This window comes from Notechis scutatus, chromosome 1 (genome assembly GCF_049901735.1).
Source record: "Notechis scutatus isolate UNSWTSFEM ecotype Mainland chromosome 1, rNotScu1.2, whole genome shotgun sequence".
NCBI lineage: Eukaryota > Metazoa > Chordata > Lepidosauria > Squamata > Elapidae > Notechis > Notechis scutatus.
In genome coordinates, this window is record NC_142009.1 from 65,580,139 (window position 1) to 65,592,005 (window position 11,867).

At 39.0% G+C, this 11,867-nt stretch overlaps 1 protein-coding gene across 1 annotated transcript in view; it reads right to left on the reverse strand.

The window, feature by feature from the left end:
* The window catches only part of TTC27 (tetratricopeptide repeat domain 27), an 89,181-nt gene extending 79,944 nt beyond the window's left edge, over window positions 1-9,237 (reverse strand). Inside the window, exons 1-5 of the mRNA XM_026680783.2 lie at window positions 8,968-9,237; window positions 6,919-7,099; window positions 3,861-3,990; window positions 2,068-2,208; window positions 1,336-1,438 (exon numbers count right to left, since the gene is read on the reverse strand). Of these exons, the coding sequence (XP_026536568.1) occupies window positions 1,336-1,438; window positions 2,068-2,208; window positions 3,861-3,990; window positions 6,919-7,099; window positions 8,968-9,058 (646 nt within the window). The 5' untranslated portion in view covers window positions 9,059-9,237. The remainder of the gene's footprint in view (window positions 1-1,335; window positions 1,439-2,067; window positions 2,209-3,860; window positions 3,991-6,918; window positions 7,100-8,967) is intronic.
* Between the last annotated feature and the right edge of the window lie 2,630 nt (window positions 9,238-11,867).

An 11,867-nucleotide genomic window follows, 5' to 3' on the forward strand; every position in this document is an offset into this window, starting at 1 on the left:
TAGTGACCGAAGTTACAACGGCACTAAAAATAGAGACTGTTTTTCACATTTACAACCGCAGCATTCCTATTGTCACGTGATCAAAATTCAGATGCTTGGCAAATGGCTTATATTTATGAGGGTTGCAATGGCCTGGAATCACGTGATCCTCTTTTGCGGCCTTCTGACAATCAAAGTCAATTGGGAAGCCAGACTCTCTTAACCAGATCACTACCTTAATAACTACAATGATTCACTTAACAATGGTGGCAAGAAAAGTTGTAAAATGGGACAAAATTCACTTAACAGATGTTTCACTTAGCAACAAAAATATTGTGGCTCAATTGTGTGTAGAGTTGTAATTGCAGGAATGTTCCAAATCTCGGATGGCAAACCGCAGATAAAGAATGTTTCCAAGCAAATACAACTCAGGTGAACAAAGTCACTAATCTAAAGGAGGATTAGAGAGAGGAAGTAAATATATGTTAGACTTTAACTAGAGATAATTAATTACTGTGCTAAACAGTAACGAAAGTTAAGCAGTAACCAAAGTTAACCAGTGATGGAGGATAACTAAAAATGTGTATAAATGCAAGACTAGACTCCAATAAAGATCATCGTGATTCAGTTGTTCATGATCAAACAACTCGACTGCCTCGTCATTACAATTGTGGTCATAAATCGAGGACTACCTGTACTGCATTCTAACCACAGTGCCATCACGGTTCCTTACATACAATCACACACACACACACACACTCACACAAATATAAATGCATAGCTACTTTCTCCCCATAAAAACAAAGGAAAGAAAAACCCTCCCTCACCATACAACTGCTAAAAATATATCCCCAAAGAAACAATATTAAAAAGCAAACGTCTACAAACATAATCATAATAGTCCTTTAAAGCTGCTGATTATGAATGTAAAGAAATTGTCTTAATATTGCTGAACCACCAGCATCTCTCAATATTAACGTGGTAGTTTCACAACATCTGGAGGGCTGATTTTCCACTGCTACTTTATGACATTTAGGAAAGCACTGTGAAAATTTTCTTAGGCTTACTCTAAGTGGAAGAAGCCAAATTCTCTAGCTCAGATGATATGCTTGACAAACCATGGACAGAACTGATTACAATTCATTAGTCTCATCCCCTTCTAAGAATAACCAGGGTTATTCTTAACCTCTGAATAAGGATTTCCTAAATCAGAAACAAAATGCACTGAAAGTCATTTGCTCCTAGATTTTCTCAGATTAAAGAGAATCCTAAAAAATAAGGTAATAAGGTAGCAATTCAATCCCTATAAACTAAGAATGAATCTCTATTAATAGTTAATGACAATGTCAATTGTACCTTGTTGTATACAGGCCTGGGCAACAGCAAAGAGTTCAGGTGACTTTTCTTCTAGCAACTGCTGGTGGAGATTAATACATCGCAGTGTCCACCAGGGCAATGTCTGAAAGTGAGAGAAAAAATATATTTTCAAACGTCAGATCCACTTATCTCGCTTTGGTTTTATTTCATGCACATGGCACTTAAACAGTGTTTAACAGTGAGAAGATTTGAAAAAGATCTTAACCCTAACCCTGTAGTCTAGATCAAATATGGGTGGGTTTTTTTTTTTAGTATTTGCCATTTGAATTGTCGCTACCTTTTGTTTTAATTTGTACCTTCGTATTTTTACATTAACGCCTTTGAGCAATCCCTGAACAAAGAAGTGGAACATAAATCCAATCAATAAATAATGACGCACAACTCGGAGGCAGAACATTTGATTTTTTGTCTGAAAATGCCAAGTTTAGTCACAGTCCAGGGAGAACTCAGAAAAGTTCACAAGGGGCTCACCAGGATATGAAGTATGACAAAGTGAGCTACAAAGGCAAATGGATCAATCAAATTTAAAGGACCTTCCAATATTCAAAATATTATTTGGCATCTACGTGCTTGCATTAGTTTCCTATGACTGTGAGAGACTAAAATAACATCTAAAAGAAGCATAGCCTGAAAAACATGGGTGATTCCTTGACCCTTTAATGGTTCCTAATTTGGAAAGAAGAACAATTATTCAATCATGTTTTTCTTTACCTGAATAGCTTCTAGCTTGTTTCTGGAATTCACAAGGATGACTCTAGCTAGCATCAACAAGATAGGTTGGGAGGCCAAGCTGTATATTGATTCACCATCTAGAACCAGCATTCCTAAGATAGCAGTTGACAATGCACTGGTCTGGAAACAGTAAAAAAGAAAGTCATATTAGTTGCATTATTTTAGAAGACACAATAACATCCATGTTAAAGCACTTCAGTTTAGTGGCTGTGTACAGATAGTCCTCAACTTATGATGGTAGTTGAGCCTGGAATTACAGTTGTTAAGTCATGGCATCATATAACCAGATCTGATTTTTTTTACATTCTTTGCAACTATTGTTAAGTGAACACCATGATTTAATGGAACCAATTTTCCACAATGGGCATTTTTTTGCCAGAAACCAGAAATAAACACTGGAAATCAGCAAAACAGAATACAAATTGCAGTTGCAGGACACTGCAAACAACCATAAAAGGGAGCCAACTGCCAAGCACCCAAAACACAACCAAGCAACTGTGGGATACGTATGTGCAGCCGTCGTAACTGCAAAAATGGGTTGTAAGTAGCTTTTGGGAGCATCCATCATAATTTTGAACAGTTAAGTGACCTGTTGTAAGTCGAGAACTACCTGTAATGCTTTGGATTCAGTTTCAAAGAGATCCTTTGGAGCAAATGGAAGACAAAGGCAGCATCTGTCTGCAACTCACAAATGACATGCGACTGCTTCATATTGCTACATTACTATGATAATTACTACAGGTAATTACTATGATAATTACTACACGTCATCCTCTCCTTTACTGCCATCTCTGCCATGCTGGCACTGGCACTGGGGGAAAAGCTCATATAGGAGGGGAACCACCTTCTTTGAATGGTTCACTTTTTTGGCTGCTTCACATTCTTCCTTAGAGTCTGCACAAGTGCATACGTGATAAATGGCAATACTTTCACCACAATAGTTATGTTTGAGTAGGATTAAAGAAACAACCTGGGAGACTCTCAAAGCAGCTGGACCAAACTTTCTAGAGGAGAGGAAGGGGACTGTTAAAATGCATTGAAAATGGGAATTTTGCAAGCATCCCTGCAAATGCTCTGCATAGCCTATTACCTCACTTATTCTGAGTCACCTAGCTTTAGCTATATCCAAAGTTAGTTAAATTCTCCTTGCATAACAAATCTGCCCCAAAGGGAAGGTTTCACAGGGAAGGAGAATCCAATCTACCAGCAATGACTGTTCACCTAATTTAAATGGTGATGGTAGGGGAAACATACCGGCATGGTATTAGTTAGGAGAAAGAAACAATGTCAAATAATGACAATGAAGGGATTGTACAGTTAAAAGAAAACTAAATCTTCTATTGCATATTCGGAGACAATTCAAAGAATCAGATAATTCATCCGGAAGAAGCACCTGTCCCATCAGCAGAACATCACTGGATCCAATCCAAATTACCTGGTTTACCAATACAGACCAGAAAACTGTCCTACATACCACTAACAATTAATAGCGCAGATAGGAATTGTAATAAACAAATTGTGAGATTGTTTAACAACTAAACCTTCAAATATAACCAAAGGAGAATGTACTGTAAAGACCAAAGATCAACCTAAATAGTTTACTATTATAATTTATGTTTATCACTTTTCCTTTCTTAGCATCATATATTTATGTTTAAATCTGAAATAAATAAAAAGGGTATGTATAACATTAGCCGGCAATTTGCCATTTTTCTAGTACTAAAAGAAGCATTTTTCAGTCACACAACTATTTGAAGTTGGAGGGAAAATACCTCATTATATTGTTGCAATATTTCAGGTGGAAGAAAATCCTGAGGTTGTAAGTCAACAGGAGGTCCAGTCCAGTTGCTCTGCGCAAACAGCTGTAAACTTCCTACACCAAGGAGGAACACCACACTTTGCCTGGAATACACATGAAGATGTTGTGTTTATATAAACTTGAATACAGAACAGAAATTTGTCATTCTTTAATAACTAACCTATAGTTTACATAGAACATTTTAGAACAGGGGTCCCCAACCACCGGGCCGCGGACCGGTACCGGGCCGTGGAGCACTCTTTACCGGGCCGCAAAGAAAAAAAAATAAAAAAAAATGGCGGCTTTCTTTGCCTTCGGTGAATGCTGCTGGGATCGGGGATCAAGGACACAAATGAAAGAAGGGGAGGGAGGAAGCAACCGAAGCCTGTCCTGCTCTCTCAGTCGCTTTCTCGCTCCTCCACCAGCCCAGGAAGAAACTGCTTCAAAGAAGCCAGGGGGTGGGGTGGCTTTTCCTGTCGCCGCAGCTTCCCCGAAGCGCCCGTTTCACCCCCACCCCGCCCGCCCGCTCGCTCGCGGTTCAATCCACAGTGCTCCGTTCTGCCTGCCTGCCTGTCTGGTTGTTTGGGAGCAGCTTCGGCTGAGAATAATAACTATTCGCCTCTTTTTATCAGCGAAGCTGCTCGAAACGAAGAAGGCAGGCAGGCAGGCAGGTAGAACGGAGCACTGTGGATTGAACCGCGAGCGGCGGGCGGGCGGGTGGGGTGAACGGGCGCTTGGGAAGCTGTGGCGACAGGAAAAGCCACCCACCCCGGCTTCTTGGGCTGCTGGAGGAGCGATAGAGTGACTGAGAGAGGAACGAGGCAGACACCTGAGGGAGGGAGGGAGGGAGGGAGACACCTGAGGGATGGGGCTGAGGAGGCAGGGCCAGGCGCTCCCTGAACTTGGTGGTTTGCTGGCAGGCGTTTATTACCCGACTAGGTAACAACATCAGATGTTACCTAGTCAGGTAATGAAACGTCTGCAAGCAAACCACCAAACTCGGATTCTCTCCCCCGGTCCTTGAAAAATGTTTCTGCTTGAAACCAGTCCCTGGTACAAAAAAGGTTGGGGACCACTGTTTTAGAAGATGTTGACAAAATAAAACATTTGGTGAATGTCTAAGAGCAGACAGCCTGTTTTTAAATATAGGTAGTCTTCAACTTACAATCATTCATTTAGTGAGCATTTGAAGATACAATAGCCCTGAAAAAGTGACTTATGATTAGTACTTGCACTTATAGCTGTTACAACATCCCATAATCACATGATCAACATTTGGGTGCTTAGCAACTGGCATGTATTTATGTCAGTTGCAGTGTCCAAGGGTCACGTGATCTTCATTTGTGTCTTTCCCAGCCAGCTTACAACAAGCAAAGTCAACATTCCTCTTTACCATGGTTTCCTTTTAAGTCTCCTGATTGCTGAGAATAGCCTGAGGAGAAATATCTTCTGGCCTCCATTCAGGTATCCTTGGATACAGTTGATTAATTACAAGGCATACAATTTCCTAAAATTTCAGAAGTACTAGAAAAGCCAACAATTATTTTGGCTATATCAAGGAAATTGAAGTCTGTCTTTCACTAATTAATGTGGAAGAAGAACAGGCTAAGATGGAAGGTAGACCTGTTAATAAGTTTGGAATCATTGCACTGCAACAATATTTATTGCATTTGAAATTTTAGAACAATCCTAACTCTGTGCATGTATATCATTAGATACAGTCTATAATGAAATGAGATGATAAATGAAATTTATGATTTCATAACTGGCAATATTTTCATATGCCTTTCTTTGTGGAAATCTACCAAGAACTACTAAATCAGAATGGTGAAGAAAACTAAAAAATTATGTAACTAGACAAGGCATAAAAGGAACTCTTGAAAGTGTGTGAATACAACACACCTCATATCTAAGTCTCCCTTAAGAGTCCTTTCAGACATAAGATTAATATCTCAAGTTACTATAATTACTACAATTCATTCAAATCATTAAACCACCAAATACTAATTTGACAGACAAAATTCATATCACACTTAGTTTTGAGTTACTGTGAAACATGTGACTAGCCATTTAACAAGCCATGATTAAACAAATTATGTCTTGATGTCATGCATAAATTCAGCCAAAACATTTATCTTTGAGGTGAATATTTGGTTTTGGTGAGGCTTGAATGTACAAGAATGGCTAGCTGAAAGATAGCAGAACGAAGCTAAAGGAAATGCATCTTCATTTTTTTCAGTAATGTTACAGGTGAAATATCAAGCCCAAACCATAAACTGAGCATATAATATTAAGTATAAACAAGGAATGTTTATTTATTCAATGGTATTTTAATTACATGTAATACAGTCTGGGCAAAACCAACAAATGGATATAGTGACTGAAAAGGACAAAACTCAGAAATCTCACATTACTAAAGTTTTCAGGTACAGTTTCTAGTAAAATGTGAAGATATGAACATGGAGTAGGTATATCTCCTTTCTCCTGAAACTCAGGCTACTAAATTAAAGAACAATGGAAAAAGCAAGATGGGAAGCCTACTTTGGGCATTTAAAGCAAACATAATTTTCTATTATCGCAAATCTTTAACAATGCGTGTCCTAATTCACCCCATGAAGCTAACTCCTTAGCATATTATATTTTTCATTACTGTAGTAACAACAGGGAGGGAATGAGCTACTCCCACATTACAGCTGAAGCCAATAAAAACAACACTGAACACCACAATACTTATAATACACATTCTGAATATCCCAAAGGTGCTTTTCCAAAAGGCAGCTGGACTTGTTTTTTTCTTTAAAAACGTTTCACTTCTCAACCAAGAAGCTTCTTCAGATCTGAAGAAGGAAAAACCAAGAAAGTCCAGCTGCCTTTTGGAAAAGCATCTTTGGGACAACCGTGACCTGGATGACTGAGAATCTCCATAGACACATTCTGAATATTTTCTGAGATCATTTGAAATTGGGCATTGGAGGGGGGATGTATTGTGGTTCAAATGCAAGCAAAGCATTGTTCTTCTCAAAACAATTTACCTTTCAATAGAATCTATGTCTGCTGAAGAACAATCTAGGTAAGCTTGTATCTGCTTTTCCAGGTAGTTTTCAATGGTGTCCTCTTTTCCTGAAGACATGGTGAAGACATTCTGGACTGCTTTACTTAGAAAGATGGATTCATAATTCCCTTCCAACAACAACTGCAATAATGATCCACTTTCTGAAAATTAAAGTAATGAGAGTGAGTGATTTATATGTGTCCTGCATTTTACATGATTATCTGACATTTGGACATCTCCCAACAGGGAAAAGAATTGTATACAGTTCTCAAAAATGTCCATTTCTGTCAACTCTATTAGAAAACTAGTCATATCTAATTTTTATCCTATATTTACTGAACAAGTACTAAGCCCAAAAGGAAGTAGTGGATAAACAAGAGTATCCATAAATAACAAGAAGTCTAATGAATGTGATTTGTCATCTCATTTGTTCTTAAATACTTTTTGCAAAATTATTATCCCCCTTTTTTTCAAGTTGTATTATCCCCTTCAGTGGGGAAAATTTTCAATATAACCAATAATCATATAATCAAACACAATAATCATCTAGGTCTGCCAATACTAGTACTCTGGAAAAAGTATAAATGAGGAAGTTTACATTAGCAAAAATACATTAGAAATGCAAGCTGAGATCCAATTATTGTCTTCAGAGTTGGTGCAAAAGGCAAGTAAAGGGTACTGTATACTGGCCATACTCAATATGACAATTCAACCCCTTTGGTCCGTGGTGTCTAACAGAAGAGGGTTTATTAGATCTATTGGAACTGAAATGAATACTAATATAACGACAGTTATATTAGTCACTCAATCAAGAAGAATCAAAAACAGTTTGAATTGAAAAGAGATTTCTATCACAGATTCAATAAGAGGAAGATAAATGTTTAAATGCAAAGTCAAAAGACATTATTATCAGAGGTGGTATTTAGCAGGCTCTGACCAGTTCTGGAGAACTAGTAGTGCAAATACTACCTCTGACTGGCCCCGCCCCCATCTATTCTCTGCCTCCCGAGTCCCAGCTAATCGGCTGGGTCTTCTTTTGTTGCCCTGCACAGGAGAATAGAGCTTGAAAGTAGGTTAGTGGGGTGTTGAGGGAATGAGATTTTGCCATAATCTTCCCCCAGGAGTGGGATGGGAATGGAGATTTTACAGTATCCTTCCCCTGCCACACCCACCAAGCCACGCCCACAGAATCAGTAGTAAAAAAAAATTGAATCCCACCACTGATTATTATGTGCTTAAGTGTAGCCAAAAAAAAGGAGGGTGCTGTTATCTGGGTTTAGAAACCTCAACACGACAGTTATATTAGTCACTGAGGCTTTGGCACATGAATTGTCTGTCTTCTTTATGGGAGGAGGAAGGGAAAAGAGAGAGTCATTTGGACCCTGATCGTCTTGGCTTTGGATGGAATAGCCTCCAGTATATGCTGGAATAGAATATATTTCTATTTGTGTGTGTGTGTGTGTGTGTGTAATATATATATTATTTTATACACACACACATACTGGAATAGAATATATTTCTATTTTCATATATGTGTGTGTGTGTATTACACACACACACACACACATATATACTGGAATAGAATATATTTCTATTTTCATGTGTGTGTATGTGTTTGTGTATGTATTACATACATACACACACACATTTGAATATTTCTATTAGAATATATAATTAGAATAGTGTCTGCCTAGCTGGAATCACCAATCCAGACCCTTACCTGTAAGGCATCTATCCCCATCCCCGCTCTACCTCCGTAAACCTTCCCAACTTTCAGGGAGGGGATTAGTTTTCCCGATGGATTAGCTGTCTTTTAAGAAACCACAGAAACATGTTGCCTTGGCAAGATGCATCGAAAGCCTAAGAGGTATTAGGTAAAGAGGAAAGGGCGGGGGGGAATAGAAAGAAGGAAGGCCCGCCCTCCCTTCTCTCCTTCTGCCTAAACCCAGAGCAGCTGCGGAGAGCCACCGTGGCAAGCAAGCAGGCAGGCAGAGCCAGCCCAGCAAGGAAGGTGCCCGACCTGGCTTACCTGCCGCCGAAGCTGCCTCGCTCTGTTTCCACCGCGGGGATTCCGCCGCGCTGGGGAAACCCCTCAGCAACACCCGCTCCAGCGCTCGCATGTTCCCCGTTATTCGATGCCCGGAAAAGGAAAGGAGGCGGGGGGGAGGGAGGAGAGAGAGAGAGAGAGAAAGAAAGAAAGAGAAAACGCGGCCGCTTCTCCCTACGCGAGGCGAAAACCCATGTGCGTCCAGCGGCTGATGGGAGCCGCCATGCCAAGCCGCGCTAAGTTCCCTGGGAGAAGGAGGCACCTCCGTAGCAACCCCGAGCAGACACGCAGTCCTGGCGGAAGAGCTTGTGGGCTAGGCGCCGCTTTTTGGCGGACAGGTTTTGTGCGTCTTTCCTCCGAAAGAAAGGCGAGCCTGAGCTTCTCCCGGGCACCACGGACTCCCAGGTAGAGGGACGCCTTGCTCTGGAGCAGTGTTGTCGTAATCCTACTTTAGACAGCCCTGCGGTGCTATTTCTCTTTGAAGGCGCGCCGGCACGTCCCTTGCTTCCCCACTCCTTTATATCAGCTTCTGCCTTCTTGATATATTAGTCCAGTTGATATATATAGGCAGCCCTAAACAACTTTTCAGGGTATTCCGCTTGAGGTATTTGCATCCCCTTTAAAAGGAATACATTGGAACTGCATTGAGGGGCCAGCCTCTATTGTTCGTTGAGACACGGTGGTGGTTCTAAAAATATAACTAAAAGCAGCAGCAGTAGTAACGCAATTCTGTGTATATCTGCCCCAAGGGCTCTGCTCTGTTTTTCTAACAGGATGTGTGATGTCCAAAATCAGCGACTGATAACTCAGTAGCATGTCTGAATGCGTAAAATTATGGGAAATGTCTTCAGTTGTGGGAGAAGGGCTCCAGCAGATTTATTTAATAAATTTATATGCCACCCATCATACTGTCCAGTGACTCTTGTTAATGTCAGTGGGAAAGTCCTCACACACACAAAATCTGAAGCAACTGAGTTATAATTATGCTTAAGGGAATGAAATGTGTTCACCTATTCTGGATTATTTTTTTCAAGCCTCTCAATAAGAGCCAGTTTGGTCTTGTGGTTAAGGCACCAGACTAGATAGCTAGAGACCATAAATTCCCATTTACCCATGAAAGCCAATTGGGTGACCTTGAGCCAGTTATTCTCTCAGCCCAACCCCCCTCACAGGGTTGTTGTGAGGTGAATAGAAGGAGAAAGGAGTATAGAATTTATAACAATAGTAAAAATGGGTTAAAAATAAACAATGGAATTGTAACATGTAATATTTGAAATGGATCATTAGTTCCAATTCCTGCTCAGTGAGAAATCATGCTACAATATCTGACAGATGAGTATCCAACCTCTGTTTAAGCACCAAAGAAGAAAAGTCCATCCCTTCCCTTCTTTTTCATTGTTGAACAGCTCTTACCATTAACTTTTTTTTAGAAGTCCAGCCAAAACATATTTTCTTGTTCTTTAAACTCATTACGTCTTGTCTTCTGGAACAATTCTGGAGGCTCAGCCAATGTCATTGTACACATGTTGTGCTCTGACAATATAAGGTAATAATAATAATAAATAATAATAAATAATAAATAAATAATAATAATAATAATAATAATAATAATAATAATAATAATAATAATAATAATAATAACTGAATAATTCTACCTCATCTCTGTGTGTCAGCCTTTTAGACTCATCAGAAGTGATCATGTCTTCCCAGACATCAGACTAAACATACCCCATTCAACCATTCCTGAATTTTTGTTTGTTTATTTCAGGACTCTTATCATATTGACTGCTCTGCTTTGGATATATTGTCATTTGTCAATGTCATTCCTAAACAGAACTGGACACAATATCCTGGGTAAAATCAAACATTTAATAGAGGGGAATTATAATTTCTGAACTTGATGTACTTTTGTTGATGCCATCAAAGATTTGAATTTGCATTGTCAGTAGCTGCACTACATTACTGGCTTATGATCTACTAAGGCACCAGATAGTTTTTACATGTACTGCTGCCCAATGTGATTCCTCTGACCCCAATCTTTTGGTTTTAATTTTCTTAACAAAATATAAATATTCTCCTGAACCTTGATAATGTTCTGTGTGGTTATTTGTTAGCATATTGTTCTATTTATCTGATCTGCAAAGTTGATAATATTTTCTAACCCTCATCCAAACAATTTATGAATGTTGAACAGCAGTCATAGAAAGAAGATTTATTTAATACTACTCTTCATCTTGACATGAAGCTGTATGTACACTCTTTGGGCACAATGCCCTTAATGGTAGCATAGTGCAGCCCACTTTTTATTGGTTTTTTTTTTTTTACTATGATCTCATGAGATACTTTGTTGAATATTTTGCTAAAAACAGGAAATGCTGTGTCACTCTACTGCATTCTGATGGTCAGTTAAATAGTTCATTCTGTTATAAGTGTTGGTTTGGCATAATTTATTCTCGATACTGGCTTTTGGCAGTATTACATTCTTTTTTTTAATGCTCAGAAATTGACTAATAATTTGCTTAACAGATGAGCAATATTAATATTAAGCTAACCAGCTTGAATTACCTGGATTTGGGGATTCTTTTCCTCCCATTTTTGAAAATAGACATATTTGCTTTTTTTCAGTCACCTGGCAATATATTTATGATTTCTCAGAGATTGCAGATGAAAGAAGTAACTTTGAAGAAAAAAATCATATTAGGCTGATTAAATTACATTTCTTATGATGTATTGTTATTTTCTATCTTGGATATATAATTTGAAATCAATTATAATGAGAAATGTAATCTGTCTGCTTGGCTGCTAGGTATTCATGAACCAGTTTACTAATATAGATAGCAGATCTACCCTTGGAAGCTGAGGGAAAATGGGGAGGGGGTCTT